The sequence below is a fragment of the Belonocnema kinseyi genome, chromosome 7 (assembly GCF_010883055.1).
Source record: "Belonocnema kinseyi isolate 2016_QV_RU_SX_M_011 chromosome 7, B_treatae_v1, whole genome shotgun sequence".
Classification (NCBI taxonomy): Eukaryota; Metazoa; Arthropoda; class Insecta; order Hymenoptera; family Cynipidae; genus Belonocnema; species Belonocnema kinseyi.
The window spans coordinates 93,398,384-93,419,284 of NC_046663.1; the positions used below are offsets into that span (position 1 = coordinate 93,398,384).

The 20,901-nt window shown below is 32.6% G+C and overlaps 1 protein-coding gene across 1 annotated transcript in view; it reads left to right on the top strand.

Annotated features, from left to right (window-relative positions):
* The first annotated feature begins 9,054 nt into the window (after positions 1-9,054).
* Positions 9,055-20,901, top strand: part of LOC117176011 (adenosine receptor A1-like) — a 52,992-nt gene continuing 41,145 nt past the window's right edge. The window contains exon 1 of the mRNA XM_033365957.1: positions 9,055-9,307. Within this exon, the coding sequence (XP_033221848.1) occupies positions 9,055-9,307 (253 nt within the window). The remainder of the gene's footprint in view (positions 9,308-20,901) is intronic.

Here is a 20,901-nt window from a genome sequence, read left to right on the forward strand (position 1 = left end):
AAAAGTCACTGGGGGCCAAATCTGGTGAATATGGAGGCTGAGGCATGACTGTGGTGCTGTTTTTGGTCAGAAAATCTTTCACAAGCAACGATGAATGAGCAGATGCATGATCGTGATGCAAAAGCCACGAATTGTTTTTTCAAAGTTCCGGACGTTTTTTGCGTATCGCCTCTCGCAAACGGCGCATAACTTGAAGGTAATACTCCTTATTGACCGTTCGACCTTGTGGTAAGAATTCCTGATGCACTACGCTACGGCAATCAAAGAAGACACCTTCACATTTGACCGAACTTGACGTGCTTTTTTCGGTCTTGGAGACTCAGGATGCTTCCACTGAGACGATTGGGCTTTAGTTTCGACGTCATAACCATATACTCACGATTCATTCCCAGTTATAACCCTTTTCAGAAAATCAGGATCATTATTGACTTCATTCAACATCTCCTGAGCGATGGTCATGTGATGGATCTTTTGATCAAAATTAAGCAGTTTTGGAACAAATTTCGCTGACACACGTCTCATGCCTAAAACGTCCGAAAAGATAGCAAGGCATGAGCCAACCGATATGCCAACATCTTCAGCAGCTTCTCTGATGGTAATTCGACGATTTTTCAACACGATTTCTTTCACTGCTTGAACGTTTTCATCTGTTGTTGACGTGCTGGGACGTCCAGGGCGAGGTTCGTCTTCGACATCCTCTCGGCCTTCTTGGAACAGCTTGTACCACTTATACACATTTTTCTTACTCAGAGTAGACTCACCGTATGCAACTGTCAACATTTCAAGAATTTTAGAGCACTGGATTCCATTTTTTACACAAAATTTAATGCAATCTCTTTGCTCCATTTTTTTCGAAAGAAGAAAATCGCCGAGCACACCAAACTCTTCTAACCTTTTACGCCTCTGCCAGAAAAACAACACGAGCTATATAGTCAAAACTGTGAACATAGGATCGTGACGAGTGTACCAACACAACAAAACAAAAAATTTAAAACTTGAATGTACGTAGCCCGCGAAAATTGAAAAGTCACCTTACTTTTTGAACACACCTCGTATAGTAAAGAGTACTAAACGCAAAAAGCACTCTTTATTTTATGACCAATATGATACATGAATAAAGACGACATAAAAATTATATTTTTATTGACTTTTAATCACAAGAAAATATCTGAAAGTACATATTGCTTTTTAATTTACGTCAAAATAAATTTTGAGCATCTAAATGAAGCAAATTTGTTTCAGTGTACCTAAATTTGTGCACTTCTACTTAGGAATTTATTTAAACACATTTTTATTTTCCCCGAGCGTCCTTGAAGTTTAATATGAAATTTATTTTTTAATTTTTGTAATGGGTTTTCCACTATAGATGCACCAATTTATGTACAATATAATATATTTTCACTGAATTCAGACGCCGAATAATTGTTAAAATTTCCAAATATTTAGACTGTTTATATAATTTGAGGTATAACAATTACTTTTCTTCATTTTTACATTATTTGTTTTTTATTTGCGTAGGTCATCTTAAAGAGGGTTAAAATCATTCTGGCGTAGAGTATATTCAATGCAAGTTTTTCACTCATGCAAGAACAAAGTTCAATGTTCTTTAGACCACACTGCCCCCGGTATTTGGTAACCAGCCAAGTTTCCCGGAGGATACGCAAATTTATGAAAGTTCTTCATGCAAGTTTCGAATCAAACTTGGGAACTGCTAATAATATATTCAAATATTTTAACTTCTTTATACAATCAAAAGTCTGAGATTCGTTTGACTGAATTAATGTTATGCTGATGTCGAATCTCATGTATAGAGCTGATGCTCGGATGCACATTTAGTCAGAAAATTTGCATACGATTTGAATGCAATGAATAATAATAATAATTATTATTATAGTACTCATTAACGAAAAAATAGTTTCTATACATTTTTTATGTGTTTTGATGTTACACAACTTGTTTATGTGTATATGTATACAGGAAGAATACGAATTAGTCAAATTTTAATTTAAAGAATTTGCAACATTTCCATTTATAATTTTTAGAGTTATAAAATTGTTTTTATTTAAAAATAGAAACATTCCAGTGCTCACAAACAATTTACATCATTATTATTAAGAATTGTAGGCAAAACATTAATAATCATCATTTTTCTATCATAATGCATTTTTCTTTTATGAAAAAAATTTTATTCATAAATTTCCTTTGAAAATTTTTAGTGATAACAGCTATACAGTATTTTATAAGGGGTCATCCGCAAATTACGCAAGACATTTGAAAAATATAGGAATTTTAGCCAAATAGTTGAGTTATCTACTCAAGAAGATAAAAATTTTTAACCAAATATTAAGGAATTACATTTTTCGTAAAAACAGTTGATTTTCAACGAAGGAAAAAGGAACTTTTAATAAAATATTTCAATTTTTAACATAAAAAGAGAATTTTTTCACAATATAAATTAATTCCTAACTAAAATATATCAATTTTATAGCAAACATGGAATGGTTACATTTTCAATTGAAAAACTTAAATTTAAATAACAAAAAAAAACGAATTTTTAAAAAAATAGTTAAATTTTTAACACAAGAAATTATATTTCAATGAAAGTAATGAATTTTTTACAAAAAAAAAATACAAAAACAAATTTTTAACAGAATAGTTAAATTTTCAACCAAGGAAATGCATTTTTCAACTAATAAGATTACTTTTCTACCAACAAGAATAATTTGTAAGAAAATACTTCAATTTTTCTCTAAAACAGATAAATGTTCAACTCATAGAATATTTTAATTTTGAATTTAAAAAAATAAGTTCCGTACAAATAAAATAAATTTCCAGCGAAATATTTATATTTACAACCAAGTATATAGATTTTTGAACAATAAGAATAAATTTCTACCAAAAAGATAAACATTTGTAAAAAATGTAATAGATCATTTTCAGTTAAAATAAATAATTTTTTCAATAAAAAGAAAACAAATCAGACTAATCTCGAACCAAAGGAATTAATTTTTAACAAAAAGATCTATTTATTTTCCACTAAAAAGATCAATCTTCGACGAAGAACATTAATTGACTACCAAAACAATTTACTTTTAACAAAATACCTGAATTTTCAACTAAATATTTGAATTTTTGAAGGAGTTTTCAATCTGGTAGTTGAAGGTTGAACTGCAGAAGACAATATATTTTTTAAAAAATTAGTTCCAGTTTAAACTAAGTAGTTGAATTTTCTAAAAAAAAGAGATTATTTTTCAACGAAAAATGTAATAGTTGATATTTCAACCGAAAAAGACTTAAATTTTAAATTTATAATAGTTGATCTTCGAGCAAAACATATTAATTTGCAATCAAACAGTTATGATCTTTAAGCCAAAAAGATTCAATTTTTACCAAAATATATGAATTTTCAATACAGAAAAAGTTATTTAAGGAGTTAATTTATAATGATAAAGTTGATTTCCATTTTCATGGGTGGTGAAAGATATCTCCACTGATCGGTGTTACCATCTCCGATAATAAGACAGATTCTTTGTAAAATTAAATTGTATTAAAACGTAACAGCTTGCTAAAGACAGTGGTGTTTCTGAAAAAGGATTTTTCTGTCGATCTCTCTAGTAGCTTCGTGGTAAAAGCACTCGAGAGACAATCGGAAGACCTGTGGTTCGATTCCCTACGGAGCAAAAGAGAAGATATTTTTTAATTTAAAAAATATCAATTAATTGCTCCAATTAGTCTGAAAAGACGTTCAAAAATTTCTGTTATTTGAGGATTTAACTTATATCTATATTGTTATTTCCATTGTCACGGTTGGTGAAAGATATCTTTACTTATCGGTTGCTACTATCACTACTGATAATACAGATTACATGTAAGATGATATAATTAATTTCAACTTCAGATTATCGGAAATTCGCGGACTTTGTCAGGTTTTCCCGAAGAATCCGTAACTTTTTCTAACTTTCTGAAATTCCTTGACCTGTAGCCCAAAACCTCAATAATCTATAAGCTTCAGTAAGTGACCTGCGGATGCCGACAGTATTTTATTGCTCACCGTGAGATACGCTTGTGTTCTATCAACGAGTTCAATACCTGAATATTTCAATTTAACATATCAAATAGTAAACCCAAAAGTATCATTTCATTAGAGATCAATTTCTCCTTATCATTATATATCTTTTCCGTTTTCAAGTCCATTCGTTCCTAAAGGTTTAAATTCTTTATTGAATCAATAAACTGCGTTTCAAAACGAAAGACGACAATTTCTTTGCTTTTAAGTTTGAAAAGAAGCCCTACGAATGTTTTTGCACTTTCGCAACTCTGCACTCTATATTTTGTTTGTAGAAGGTATTGGTTTTTCGCGCTTTTCTCTTCTTTACTTGTACTGTATTATGAAAGAGTAGGTAGAGAGTAATCCTGCTGAATGGAATGGCTTGGAACGTTTTGAAGTCAGATACTGAAAGTCGATGCACTCTAACCTTCTCGAACAATTGTTCGTTTTTCTGCAACAAGTACATTTGTGCGTTATAAGCTATTATAGAAAAGACTAAACTAGAACTAGCATGTTTAATTTATTTAAAATTTCTATCCACCTTTTCGAAAGAGAGTGTATTTTATACCCGAGAAGACATACAAAAGATGTTTTGTCAAATCAAAGAATTCTTTGGAAAAATTTGTTCTAGGAGCATAGCCCCTCCCCACTTACACCCCCCCCCCCATACACACAAAAATAACGTAACCATTGGCATAATGGTTTTAGGGCCAATTTCATCAACTCTGATTAAATCCATGATTAACTAATCCCGATTATTTTGTAATCAATGATTAAATTAACGTAAACCAGCGATGCGACTCTGATTAGAACGAAATTCTTCATGAACACTAGGCGTCATATTAGCATATGATAAGATTCCCAAAGTTTGAGGTTACGAGTGTTTTCAGTGGCAAGTACAATAGAAGAGAAGTGGCAATTGTGTCTGAATATTCGTGGCCTTCTCTGCACGTGGTTAAGCATTTCATCATCATCAGATGAAAATAAAATATCATTGTAAAACAGAACCATATTTCCTTCCTGTATACTGCACTCACTGCACTTGCACTTTGATTTCGGGGTTATGTTACTTTAATCACTGATTAAACTTCACAACCACCCATTATTGGGCGGTTCAGTTAACCCGTGATTATCTTCCCCTAATCATGATTAAAAGAATGGTGGAACGCAAAGTATTGATTAAATAAGGTTCATCAATGATTAACGATTTAATCAGAGTTGGTGAAATCTGCCCTTAACGTTTATTTTTCGTTTTTTCACATTTCGAGTGATTTTAATTGTCAATATGTCTACGTTAACAAAATCGTTAAATTACCCAAAATAGAATTCTTATCAGAAGACAACCATTTTCAAACCAAATAGATACATTTTATAAAAAAGAAAAAGAATTTTCTAGATGAAAGTTCAATTTTTAACAAATATTTAATTTTGTTCTAAGAAAAATTACTCTTACACCATACAAGATTGATTTTTATTTCAAAAAGACCAATTTCCGACACCAAAGAATTATTTAATAACCAAAGAGGAGACTCCAAATGAAAAAAAAAATAATTTTGTACACTAGTGATGAATTTTTAACAAAAATATTAACTTTTGATCAAAAAAGATCCTGAAAAAACTGGGGTATTTGAAAAAAGGTATAGACTAGTAGTCACGAAAATTCAGAAGGATCAGCCAAGCTTATAAACCATGTTTGACCACTCATCCTAAATTTCGGAACAAGACACTTAGTACAAATTAATTTTTAACAAATGAAAAAAAAACTAATTTTTTATTGAATTTACTTACATCCAAAAAAGATGAATTTTCAACAATAGTATATTGTGCAACAAGGGGCGAAAGGCGACAATTGCACGAGTGTGAAGTTAGCTGCCCGAGCGAAGCGAGGGCAGATATCACATGAGTGAAATTGTTGCCTCGCCCCGACTTGCGCATACACTTTTTCAAAAAGACATTTTCATAAAAGAATGTATCGAAAATTTCACTTGCGATGCCTAACACTTCTTTGCGTCTCATCAAAGTTGTTATTCTTTGTAAATACTTAGACAGTGACAGATATAGCTTAGAATGACACGATTCTCGAAACCAAATTCGATGAGAGGGAGAACGGCTGCAGACAACTGCAGATAAAGTAGAATGTATATACTTTCGTCAATAATCGAAAGTCAAATTTTCGATTCATGTTATGAAAAATAGTTTGATCCTCAACCAAAAAGATTAATTTTTAACACAGAAGTTTAATTTTCCAATCAAAAAGACGAATTTTTAACAAAATGCATTACCTTTCTACAAAATAGTTCAATTTAGAACTTACATACAAAGAATAAATTTTCAACAAGAAATGGGAATAATACATTTTCAGGTAGAAAAATGAATTTTAAACCAAACAAAAACAAATTTTAAACAATTTAGTTAGATTATGAACCAAAGAGGTCAATCTTTACAAAAAAATAAGTTTCAACAAAACTCTTGAATTTTTAAACCAAAATGGTGAATAATCTAAAACAAAATTTATTTTTCAACTAAAAAATAGGATTGATTAAAAATTGAAAAGATAATTTTTTACTGAATACTTACATTTTCAAATGAATAGTTTAAATCTAAACAAAAAAGTTGATTTTTGCACCAAAAGTTTACAACAAAAATGTTTAAACAACTAGTTAAATTGTTAATCAACAATATTCATTTTCATCCAAGAGGAATTATTTTCTCCGAAAAAAGAATAATTTTCTACCAAATAGTACAATTTTTAACTACAATAATGAATTCTTTACGAAAAATGTAATAGTTACATTTTTAGGCATGAATATTGCAGTAAAACAAACAATTCTCTGACCAGAAATAAAATAGTTATATTTTCCGTTATAATAATTGTTTTAAAAGGAAAATTAAACGTATTTTTAACAAATAATTCAATTCTCAAACAAAGAAATTTAACATCAACGAAAAAAATATAAATTTTGACAGCCGTTTTTAAGCAAGTTGTATCCTCTGCCCAACATGGTTTCCTTCCAAAAAAATCAACTGTAACCAATCTTATCACTTTTCTTCAGCTTATCTGTTCGAAGCTCAATCAATTTGGTTAGGTGGATGTACTATATACTGAACTTTCGAAGGTGATCGAACTTGTTGATCATGGGATACCACTTTCTAAATTACAGAAACTGGATATACCTGATAATATCATTGCACTTATACAGTCTCACATCTTAAATAGGAAGAATTTCATTCATTGTGAAGGGCATAACTCAGCACCGTTTTCCCTTTATCGAGTGTACCGCAAGGTTCTAATTTGGGGCTTTTACTGTTTGCAATCTATTATAACGATGTGGAGATAGTGTTTGACGCAATTATCCCCTACCTACTCTATGCAGATGCTATGAAGATTTTCTTGTCCATATCGACTACCCAAGACTGTAAACTTTCGCAAAAAAACCTTGAGCATTTTTAACTCTGGTGTATCGATGCTTGAAAGGGTATCTATAATATCAGGACTAGGTATAAGATTTGAGACAGGCCTTATTTTCATACCCCACATAAATAATTTGATCCCTAACGCCAACAAAATCTTTGGTTTTATCCTACGTACTTGCAAAAACTTCAATTCTAGAAACCCATTTTAAATTTTATTTAGTGCATTGGTCCGATCAAAACTTGGATATGCTTCCATTGCATGGTCTCGACAATATCAAAAACATTTGGGTACGATCGAAAAATGTCAGAAGAGATTCCTTAAATTTTTCATATACAAGCGGTTCGGTCACTATTCGCCACCGGGTTCAGACTATGAGCATCTGGTACGGAGATTTGATGTGTAGAAACTGAAGAAAAGAAGAATTTTCGTGAGTGACTGTCCAAGGAGGACAACCATTGTTTTGTCTTCAGATGCAAAGCCGTGTTATTGGTCCATGTACAGTAGGAATTAAAAGTCTTCATACGCCTTTTTTTTTGAAGATTGATTGAGCAGTGCACATTAACAATATATTATTTGGAGCACGAGAGGCTAAGGACACGCCGTCAGTGTACTAAATTGTAAGATTTCAAACACTGGAGTCATTTCAGAAACCGGTATTACACATCGAGTGAAACCTTTGCCCTTAAACCCTTGGAAGAATCAAACTTTTAGTTGAAAATTCGAAAGAAAATATTTAATCGACTTTGCACCATGATATCTTTAATACACTTCACTCTCTATGTATATTCGAAATATCTTAAAGCAGTTTGAACCTATTTAAAAAATGTTTAATTCAATAAACAACAAATAAACCGAACTCTCACTTCCAGTCCAGGGTCGGGGTTCGCCTGCCAGTAGCCTGGGCCACAATTTCTGGGAGATCCAAATGTTAGCAGTTCTGAACAGTTTCCAATTGGAATGTATAATATAGGGCAATATACTCGACTAAGTACTCGCGCACAGCAGCCCTTCCGAGGCGAGAGTTGCAGCCTTCTGTCGCTCTACGTGCTGAGAAACTGCATGGGTCTGCATTTCTGAGAAGGCCAAAAACGGAGGGATAGCTCAACGAATATTCGATTACTCGGAAAACGGTATCGGCTTTTTAATTCTCATATGCATAATTGACGCGTAAATATTGGCCTTCCTCAACGGATCATCTGGTTCTCCGCAGATGGTCTAAATGAGTGAATACAAGATGATCGTATTGAGCTTCCCAAAAGGATACCTTAATTATTCTGATAGTGAGTCTGTTTTTCTTCTAACAGTCAGTCTCGCCATAAAATGAGAATCTTTCTATGTAGAAAAAATGATAGAAGGCCCTTTCGACCATCCAGAAGAACGGACTTACTCTAAACTTTGACTTTCTAACTTTGGTTATCAATTTTTCTCCATGCAGCTTTGAAAAAAATTAATATACTCTAAATAACATTTATGTTGCATATTCAGTGATAAATATTTTTATAATTCATCTTTATAATTCTCTACCTTTAAAAGTGTCTCTAAATACTAATTGTGAGGATTTATCTTAACCTATTTTTTTTCAGATTCCAAAATGAATGAGACGACGGTCATTTCGATTTTTGATACCTCCTTGGCAGAAATAGTAACGGTGAATTCTGGAATGTCATTGGACAAGTCGAGAAGCGCTTTTGACAATGATCCTGGTGTTTCACCGGTCACATTATCAGAAGACTGGTCTCGTGTAGCTCGTTTACTACTTCTTGCCTCACTTGCGGTAGTTGGAAGTGTTGGAAATGTTTTTATGATTTCTGCGATAATGGTAGAAGACCATTTAAAGAAACGAGGCAAGTATCTTTTCTTCATTAATCTACGCTCAATTAGTACATATATGGTGCCTTTTAACGTATAAGAAACCAAAGAAAAATCTTAATTTTAAATAATGAAGACCTTCCTTATGTCAAAAAAATAAGCAGTTCATCAATTTCCTTTATTTTTGGTTATGGTGTATCTTTTGGGCAGTAAATACCCATGACAAAAGGTTTTTCAAATTTTGAAATATTTTCATAAATAGATAATATTAATTGAATGTTGGACTGTTGAAAAAGGACCAAATCTTAAGAATGATTATCTCGATTATTATCGATTGGATGAAGAAAATACTTCTACACAATTTTTTATTGTTTTCTTTTTAGGAGTAATGCAAAAAAATACAACGCGACTCAGAAGGCAAATGCCGACGTGAGTCATGAGTAAAGTTTTAAGATGAGCACAAGAACATTAAGAAATATTGATTATTTCGTAAGTCATTGAAAATTTAAGAAAATCTTCTAATTATATTTTTGCAATATCTAACTAAAAAATAAATAAATTTGCTCAATCCTGAGATAATTTTATAACGAATTTTAAGGTAATTAAATCCTTTAGAGAGAAAAAATCTTAGCTCCAAAATAATTGAAGTTTAGAGAACCTTATCAGTCATAAAAAATAGGTGGTCTTCAATTTTTGCACGATAGTAGAAGTCGAATTTTCAACACCTAATCAAGATTTAAAAAAAAATTTTCTTGCAGTATCTCAAAAAAGTAGTGTTCCAAAATAACTTTTAATTTGATAGTCTACGATTTCGAAGAATTTAAAAAGCAGGAAAATTTTGTACGTTTAAAATTGAAACTAAACAATTTAGAATCTAAAAATTGAGACATTTCAAACCAAATATTTTCAAAGTTAAGCTTTTAAAATAAAAACAACTTTAGTAGCAAGACCTTGAACATTTCTGTCAAAAAAAAAAAACAATGTCATTTTTCTTACCGTTCAGAAATGAATAATTTTAATCGTAATTGTGTGAGCAACCTTATCCGAATGGATAACATTACGTAGTAACGTAGTTACTTCTCGTTCCAGCACAGTTATTTTTAAGTTTAATTCAAATTTTTTTCCCCCATGCTTATACGCTAGATGGCGCCTTAGTCCGTCTTCCCTAGACTCTCCATTGTATTTTGAAGAAGGTTTAAACCGCAACGATATGAAAAACTAAAAACTTTTTACCGTTTTTATATATATTTGGGTGAAGATTAAAGTGTAAATTAGTATTTCGTGGATGTGATCTATTCGGGCGAGGCAGTTCACTGAATTACGATTGAACTTCACTATAACTAAGTTCATTCAATCGTTCAACTGTACATCGCAGCCTCGTCCTCTAGCTCGCATTATGTAGAGGTTTAAAGCTAAAGATCGTTGCGATTTTATATAAAATCTCCGATTTTATCTGTATACTAGAGTTAATTCGTTATTGTAGACTACTGTCGAATTTTTGGACGAGCCTGCTGCTTTTTGAACTAACTTGATGGTCGTTCCTCTACGAGCTGCGGTGAATGTGGACGCATGCCTTGTGCTATGAGCCTTAAATATTATTATGTTAATACCGCTTTCCTCCGTGCTTTCCTTGATCCAACGGCTTAGGGACTATGAGGTTGCCTCGTGAAAAGGATTTTTAAAAGTGCGGAATAATTTGATTATATTTTCTATTCAAAAATCAGACATTCTTTAAATTGAAGTTTGAAGTACTAAGGCTACATACAGCTGTGGGTTCTCCGTGAAGAAGGGAATATTAAGCACAGCTTATTTGGTCTTACGACCTATGAGGTTTGTTCTGTCTAGTATTTTCATTTGTATTAATTTATACGTTGTGGGCATATTATTAACTTTATTTTTCCGAACATTTGAACACGCTGAGCCATTAATAATGCCAATAGGGTGGCTATTTTTTAGTGAATCTTTCGAAAGAAACGTTTTCATGCGGGTTGGTTTGAATAATGCCCCAGAACGGGCTCGGTTACCATCAAAGAGAAAAAATAACTGAACCGATTAATTGTTGAAGCATCTACTCCAACAGAGTATGGGTCCCTATGCCACGGTACGAATCTTTGACACTTAGCATTTGCCCTTGATGCAAAAATTTATATTCCTATGGGACTAAATTTTTCTTTATTTCTTGGATTGCCTAGGCTGCGAGCTCCCATTCTGTTTCGCTTGGTGCAAATCTGCATTGCTCATCAGCTTCTAAATTTTCATCCGACCTTAGATACGAAACGTGAACCCGAATCTGTCGACTCTCGCATCACTGGCATATGACTCTATTGAGCTGTGTTAGTTTTTGGTGCTGAATACCCTCCATTCTGTTCACGTATGAGATTCCTGTAGTGTTTTTTATCTTTAGAAGTATTTCACAATTTTTCTTTTCTTTTGCGAAGCACCTTAACCCAAAAAATGCTGCTATGGGCTCTAAATAATTTGTCTGGTGCTTTTGTTCTTTTTGGTCCCGCCAGCCGTACGTTTTATGAACTTCACAGAAAGCACCCCATCCATTAAGGGATGCATCTGTAAATATTTATTTCGCGGAAATTTCCTCTCAGACAGGATTACTAGAATTTTGTATATTGCAAAACCAGCAGCTAAAGTCCTCTTTTGCCGTGTCTGAGAGTATCATTGACAAGTTAAAATTCCCATTTGACCTTTTCAGTGCCAAATATGTTTCTCTTACCGATCTTTCAGGGTACAGCTATCCGTATTTTACTGCTGGACATGCTGCGACAAGCGGGTCTATTAGATGTGCTAGCTCTCTTATTTTCGATTCGATTGTATTCTGAAAACTTTGTACTAAGTTTTTAATGAATTCTTTCTTCTTTTGAGGTAATCGGAGACAGATTTTTTTCTATCTAAGTCGAAACCTAAGAAGGTACGTAATTAGAGGGATTAGGCTGGTATTTTTTAAAGTTTATGATAAACCCTAGCGATTTAAGTGTTTTTTAGCCATTTTTACATTTGTGCAACGTTCTGTTTCAGTTTGCGCAATAAAAAGAATATGATCTAAATATATAACGATAATAATCCCTTGCTACCTTCGTTCTTGGGGCACTGGTTTTACAATTTTTGTGAACGTGTAAGGTACTGTACAAAGCCCAACAGGCATACAATTAATTTCATAAAGCTTACTATCGAAAGAAAATCTGAGGAATTTATGATCATTTTCTGCTACGCGTATTAGAAAAGTTGCATCTTTTAAGTCAAAATAGACCCTATAGCAGTCCTGTGATTTTAAAATAAGGTGGGTCAATAAACTCATTCATTGCCTTTAAGTTAAGTCTGAACCTGTAACTTCAATCAGGTTTTTGTGTTAAAATGTACGGGGATAATAAATCCTCCTCAATGCAAACGCGTTTTGCTGTATTAGCAACTCTATCACTTTTTGAGTTTCTCTTCAACTGACAGGTGAGGTTCGGACGGATTTTTGTTTTGGCGCGGGTAGCTAGAAAAGGTCAATCTGTATGCTTTTATTGATTTTAAAATGAATCGGTCCGAAGTCATTTTATTCCAAAACTTTTCATAATGCGTTAGGCTACCTACTAAATAACCTTACCCTCCTCAAGTTCGATCTCCTGCCGTTGATTCTCGAATTCTAATGCTTCTGCCCTCTCGTTTAAATTGAAGCCCCAAGATCTAAGAGCTCCTGCGTCTTTTGGAGCTCCGTTATTTTTATATGTCGATTGAGCCCTTTTTGGATTACTCGTCAATACAGCGGATTTTTCAAGGTCTTTGGCCACTTTTTATATCTCTTTATTCGTATTTAGTTTTTCTACAAGGAAATTTCCAAACAACAAACTGTCGACTACTGTTTGTTCAGAGACAGTTTTCAGAACCGAATATGCAGCAAGAGTTAAGAAGGCCCGTCTTGCCTTCGATAATTCGTGCTATAAATCTGTAAGGATCTTTCCAGCGTCATTCACGATATCAAAGAGAATATCTCTTGATAGTTTCTTCTCTTTTAGAATTTCAGTGAGTGCTTGTCCAATGGCGCTCGTACCGGTTGCTAGTTGTTTTTCATCTGCGACCATAAAATAATCTTTTTACTTGACTTTTGATCTTAGCCGAGTCTCGGGATTGAGGGACGGAGCACCTAAAATAGTACAACTTTTTACTGGTGAATATTTTTCCATCAGTTCTTGAAGGAACTTTTTTGGAAAACCTGATTTGAGGATTTTTGTCCATAAATCTGCCACTGAGTAAAAAATTGGCAGAGACAGCACTGCTTCTTCAAAGGTATTCTTTTTCATCCGGTCAAGTAGAGGATCTATTTTATCAACAACCTGTTCAGAATTTCTTATCGCCCTCATTGTTGCGTTTTTCAGTCATACCGACTGAGTTTTCTCTATCGGAGCTCGACTTGCTTCTCGAGCTGCGATTTTTAGATCGAGATGGACTTCTCGTGTCGAATAAGAGGGAACTGCCGCGTGATGACCTTGAACCATTTATGGCTGACACTCCTCCTAAGGTGTGCTGTTTCTCACAGAAGACGCTCACCATTTTTTTTGCGAGGGGGTCTAGCCTCAGAGTTTGAGCGATGGCGCGACGTGTTTCTCGAGCGAGGCGAACCCTCCTTTTTTCGAGAAGACGTGGACTTTGAACGAACCGGAGATCCCGACGATGTGCTAGAAGATGAACTGGATGATGTCGAACGTGAACACTTCATGCGTTTTTTGGCACGTTTAACTTCTTCTATTTTTTGCAGCTTCTTCAGGATTCTTTCTTCTTTCTATGATTCCTCTTCTTACCTCGGAGATTTTCAGCTTTACTTGGTGGACTCGTATTCCAAAAAACCACTTAAAACACTTTCCTTTTAAATATTAGCCTTAGTGTTCGATGTGACTCGTAACGCACAGAACTACATAATGGAGAGTCTATGGAAGACGGACTAAGGCACCATCTAGTGAATAAGCATGGCGGGAAAAAATTTAAATTAAAATTTAAAATAACCATGTCGGAACGAGCAATAACTGCGTTACTACATCATGTGATCTAGGGGACTAGGCGGCAAAGTACAATCATTCTAAAAGCTTTCAAAATTATATGTTTTCAAATACAATATTTTATCAATAAATTAATTCAAATTTGAAAAATTGAAAATGAAACAATTCGGAACTTCGTTTAAAAATTGAAGCATTCTTAACTTAGGACCTTAAAAATTAGCCATTAAAAATAATGACTTTTCAAATTGTGTACCACGATTTTTTAAATTCAATGATTTTAATCAAAAGTGAAAAATTAGTAACTTAAAAATCAACGATAAACCATTTCATTTTAAACACAATTTTGTAAGATCTGAATCTGGCGTACGATGATAAATATTTATTTTTTAAAGCTACCGTGTGGACCAGAATTTTATATGTAATTATGATTGATTTCAGTTGTTTTTCTCCACATGGTCTTAACTCAATATTTTTGAAATACTGATTTTGTGTTTTTATGTTGTGAAAGAGTTCTTTCGCTCCGCTGTGATTTAAAAACCCAGAGCTTCAGAATGCCGGGCTGGTACTCTAACCCGCTAAACTACGGAGAACACGTTATAGATATTTCCAAGATCTTAAGAAAATTTTCTCTGTATTCTTAGTGCAATATTAATTATTATTTAATCTCATAATAATTAATATTACTTATTAATTTTATTCACTGCTTCTTCATTTTATTTGAGCTATTCTGAGGATTTTTACCCAAATAAAAGTAAAACCATTCTGAATTTGTACAGATTCAGAACAAAATTGTAGAATTAATTTCCCTGGCAATTTATCGAATCCCAAGGCAAGGCCGTGTATTATTTGTGCTAAACTCTTACGTTTGCTTGCTCAAATTATATTGCTCTATGAATAAAAAACTCAGCTTTGTTATCTCTATTATTTTACGTTAAAACTAGTAGTAAAAAGCATGCAGAACGTATTAAAGCGTAAACGGTCTTTCCCTGTGGAGTTGTTTTGGCCCGATTTCCCCTAGGCATAAACTCGGAAAAGATATTTTTGGTTCTAGAAAATCAACGAGAATAAGTTTTGAAAGCATAGAAGAATAAACAATTCAAAATAAATAAAACTCATAATTCTGGAAAATCAGGGTGGCCACTAAAACTTCAAAAACTAAATTCAGGCTAAATCCCGGTTTTTCCAGCCCAAAATTACATTTTTCCTGTTTTGATATTTCAAGCGCTTACAATAATTATCTCTTAATGATAATGGCTTTATTACACAGAATTCAAAAAGAATTACAAATTTTATAAATTCAAGGGAAAATATATCAAGTAAATAATTGTAAAAGTGATTTCAATCTTTATTTTCCAGACTGTTCTTAAAACAGGGAAAATAGGGCGATTTTTAAAGAAAAAAGTACAATAAAAAAGGGATAAATGATTTTTTTTTAAATAAGGTAGGGTTGTTAAACGGTGAATAAAGTTGAAATGCATAGTTGATTTAAAGTCATATATATTAAGTTTTCAAAACAAAAAACAGTGCAATTGGCAATAAAAAACTGTGTATTTTCAAAAAAATAGTTGAGTTTTTTACCTAAAAAGCTTGACTTTTTAGAAACTTCATTTTCAACCAAACAGAAGCATTTGAAACCAAATAGATAAGAATGTTGCATTTTCAATAAAAAAAGTTGAATTTTTAAACCAAAAAGACGACCCTTCATTTTTTAAAGTGGAATTATCGACCAAAAAATATGACTTTTTAAAAAATAATTCCAAATTTAAAAAAAACGAAATTTCCCACAAAATAGTTTAAATTTTAACAACAGAGATAAATTCTGAATCAAAAACATAATTGTGGACTTTTCAAATTAAAAGAATTAATTTCCAGTCGAAGAAGATGACTTTTTAATAAAATAGTTGAATTGTAAAAAAATAGTTAAAAGACCCCACAATAAATGTATGGGAAAATGGCTTTCGGTGGATTTAGCTGAAACTTTGTAATTTTTAAGGCTATAAGTGCCGGATGAAATATCCGTAAAAAAATCCAAAAAAATGGACAGTTTTAGTGCTATGCGGCGCTAAGCGCTCAATATCAGTGAATAAAACGAATTACAACAGATTTTGTTACAAAAGCGATATAAATATAGAAATCACGGTTTAGATCGTGGTCTGTCATACTTTCGCCTACACCGTTGACTCATATAGCGCGCTTCTCAAAACGATCAAACGCTAAGCGCCCAAGATTTTAACTTGACTAATTAATCACTTCTTTAAAGGAAGAAATGGTACCCAAAGTTACATTAATAACTAGTGCGCACATACCGATAATAACATTCTACCCTTCGGAAGAGGGTTGAACGCTAAGCGCTCAATATCAGCGAATAAAACCAATCCTAGTAACTTTAGCGACAAAAGCGATGTCACTGTAAGAATCACGCATCAGATAGTAGTCAGTAATATGTTTAGCCAAACCAATGAGTTATATTGCGCGCTTCTCGAAACTATCAAACGCTAAGCGCCCAAGATTTGAACTTGACCAAGTAATTACTTTTTTAAAGACAGAAATGGTATCCAAAGTAACATTAGTAACTAGTGCGCACATCGATAATAACAGTGTACCCTTCGCCAGAGGGCCGAACGCTAAGCGCCCATGATCAGCGAATAGAACCAATCCTAGTAGCTTTAGCGACACAAGCGATGTCTGTATACGAAACACGCATTAAGAAGTGGTCAGTAACATGTTTAGCCAAACCAATGACAATATGAGTCAAGTTAAAATCTTGGGCGCTTGGCATTTGATCGTTTTAAGAAGCGCGCTATATGAGTCAACGGTGTAGGCGAAAATATGACAGACCACGATCTGAACCGTGATTTCTATGTTGACATCGTTTTTGTAACTAAATCTATTGTAATTCGTTCTATTCACTGATAATGAGCGCTTAGCGTTCGGTACTCTTGAGAACAGTACAATGTAATTATCGAAATGTACGCACTAGTTACTAATGTTACTTTGGTTACCATTTCTGCCTTTAAAAAAGAGATGAATTAGTCAAGTTAAAATCTTGGGCGCTTAGCGTTTGATCGTTTTTAGAAGCGCGCTATATGAGTCAACGGTGTAGGCGAAAATATGACAGACCACGATCTGAACCGTGATTTCTATGTTGACATCGCTTTTGTAACAAAATCTGTTGTAATTCGTTTTATTCACTGATCTTGAGCGCTTAGCGCCGCATAGCGCTAAAACTGTCCATTTTTTTTGGATTTTTTTTACGGATATTTCATCCGGCACTTATAACCTTAAAAATTACAAAGTTCCAGCTAAATCCACGGAAAGCCATTTTCCCATACATTTAGTGCGAGGTCCTTTCAAACATTCAGTAGAATTCTTAACCAAAGGACATAGATTCTGGACCAAAAACATAATAGCAGAAGTAGACTTTTCAATTCAGAAGAATTAGATTTCATCCATAAAACATGAATATTCGTCAAAAAGTACAAACTTTCTATCCAGAAAGATGAATGATAAACAAATCAAACTAATATTCGAATCAAATGTAATCAAATTCTCAACCAAATAGCAGCAGAATTATTTTAATAGAGTTTTCAATTAAAAAGATTTAACTTTGAATAAAGAAAGACGACTTTTTCAGAAAATAGTTCAATTTTCAAAAAAAAAAAATTTTAATTTCACTAAAATTTTGAATTTTCTAACCAAAAGAGATGAATTGTGAACCAGAAACATTATAATAGACTCTTTATTTACAGGAATTAGTTTACAATTATTTAAAATAATAAATGGTGGATTTTCTAACAAAAGATGAATTTTCAATCCAAAAGTGGAACTTTCTGTCCAAAAAGAGGAATATTGAACAAAGAAGTACAAAGAATGAAATTTCTTCCAAACAAAAAAGATATATTCAAAACCTAAAACACAAAAGTAGACTTTTCAAATTAAAAAAGTTCACTTTTAGCCAAAAAAGATGACTTTTTAAAAAAAGAGTTAAATTTTCAAGAAGATAATTAAATTTTCCGCCAAATATTAACATTCATAGTAGATAAATTGTGGACCATAATATGATAGTAGACGGATGAAAAACAAAGAATACGACTTTTCTTTTAAAAGATTAAGTTCTATTTATAAATAAAAGTTCTATTAATTCAGTTTAAATTAAGGGAAAACAACAGAAAAAGGAAGTTTTTCTTCTCAAATATATAAGGAACTTTAGGATTTCAACGATACATCAGCGAAATTTTAAAATTAGTAAATATTATATTAAATAGATTAAGACGATATTTACTGCAAAAGTAAAAATAAACCTGAAAAATTTCCGTTTCAAGAAGAAATCCCGTTTTTTCCCCAGTGCACAAAATTCTAGGCTAATGCCTGGTTTTCCGCTAGTGGTCACTCTGAAGGTAAAAATTTCAAGCAAAAGATGAATTTTGAATCCAAAAAACGGATTTTCTATCCAAAAAGCCGAACTTTCATTTCTTTTTTAAAGTTAAATTTTTGAATGAGAAAGATGAATTTTTAACAAAGTAGTTCAATTTTAAGCAATATATTTCTTCACTAATTTGTTGATTGTTTGAATAAAGACCTAAAGTAGATGCATTTTTATGAAATAGTTGAATTGACAATATAATAATGAAATTTCCAGCAGATATTACAATTTCGAATCAAAAGGAATAAATTCTGGACCAATAATATGATATCAGAAGTAGACTTGCAATTTAAAAGAATCCATAATATCCATAAAAGATGAATTTTTTACTAAAAGGTAACAAATAGTAGAATTTTCAACTCAAATGTAAAGGAAACTGTAGTATTTTAACGATCCATTAACACAAGTTTTAAATTCTGAAATATATATTAAAAAAGAAACATTCATTTTTGAACGTAACACAAACTTTAAAATCTGAAATGTAAAATGATCTTCGATATTTTAAAGGAGGTCGGAAAACTTCGTTGCTGAAAATTCCAGGTTAGTTTCCGGTTTTCCCGGCCTGTGGCCACCCTGCAAGTAAAAGTAAGGCAACTGAATATTTTGTATAATTAAGAGTAATTTTGTAATTAGTAATTACAAAAGTTTTAAGTAACAGAATATCTAAAATTAAAGACTGAAATGATTAGTCAGATCTGAAGCAATTACATTTTCTGTTACATTTACTTTTCTGTAAGGCTCGTTCTTAAAAAACTAACGAGAATTAGAGCACTTCCATAAGAAGGTAACCCAATTAGGATGATTCAGGATCCGTTCTTTTTCCAAGTTCTCGACGACTATCTTCTATGTCATCCTATAATCCGGTCGAGAATAGTAATCGCATTTTTAAAGACCAGAAAATGTTAATTTGAATTGACTTTCTGCTTGCCATCTTTAATTCAACGCCGACTGAGGCATCTATTATTAAAGATATGTATGGTACGTGTAGTGATGGCTGATGGGTACCCACGCCTTATCCGCTTTTACGAGAGGGCAACATTTATCGTCATCCCTCCGCCCTAGGGCAAAATTACTGCAAAAGTGGATTTCCGTGGAAACTCATCCAGAAGGTATTACGTGACTGGGAGACTTGCCATTTATGAAATCGAAAAATTCTCATTCCTTGCTTAGTACAAGACGATAAATGAAAACCTTCGCTTTTGCGAATAATGGAAAAGCTGATCTTAGAATATAAATGATTTAAAATCACAGAATGTCTAGACAAATTTCGCCTTCAAACGTCTGGTAAGTTTCTCGATTTTCCGGATCGGAATTAACGTTTTTTCAGCTTTCTATTATGATATATATGTGTACTAAAAGATATCAGAAAAGTCGGAAAAAATGTAATTCTTTTCAGGATCCGCATGACTTTTCCAAGAGGTACTCTTTAAGAATAGGTGTACAGAAAATACTTTGAAACAAAAAATCAAAACATCATGTGCATCACAAATATAACATTTATTACTTCTAAACCAAAATTTAAAAAAAGATAAGCAACAAATTTGAAAACTATTGCGATTTACTTGTTTTAAGATCAGATCTTGGCAGAATTCACGAAAAAGTCAGCACAATTTTGTCAAGACTTTGATTAAATTCTCTGGAAAATTTTCTTATTAACACTTTTTTTGCATATATTTCTGAAAGAGCGGTAAAAAATACTTCAGCGATGTATCATTTTACGTGTAATTGATATATCCTTCATCATACTTTGAGCAAAAATAATGCAATTTATGTTATTATCAAAATTTAATTATTTTGTGCAAATTACAAAAACCAGGTATTATCTTATATACGTTCATTCATTATAAATGAATAGGTTCATAATTAAACGCTTTTATTCAATTCCAAACTCAAGATTCGAATATTGTTTAAACAATATTTGACTGTTTATTTAAAATTAGCAAATATAAGTTCAAGAAAATAATGGAAGCTTTTAATGTGTCGCCTAAGGGTTTACATTTTTCTTGTACGTTCTTCTCTATTCCTCTACACACCCCCACACACTTGCATAGTGATGGGAGGGGGACCTTCAGCTTAAGGTGGGTTCCGAACCACTAAGAGCAACAGATTTAAGTACTTACAAGGAAACTATCCCAGGTGTCCCTCACCGATTTTGATGAAACTGCAATATGTTGTAATACATCGAAAAATAAGAGACACGTATTTTTTTTATCGG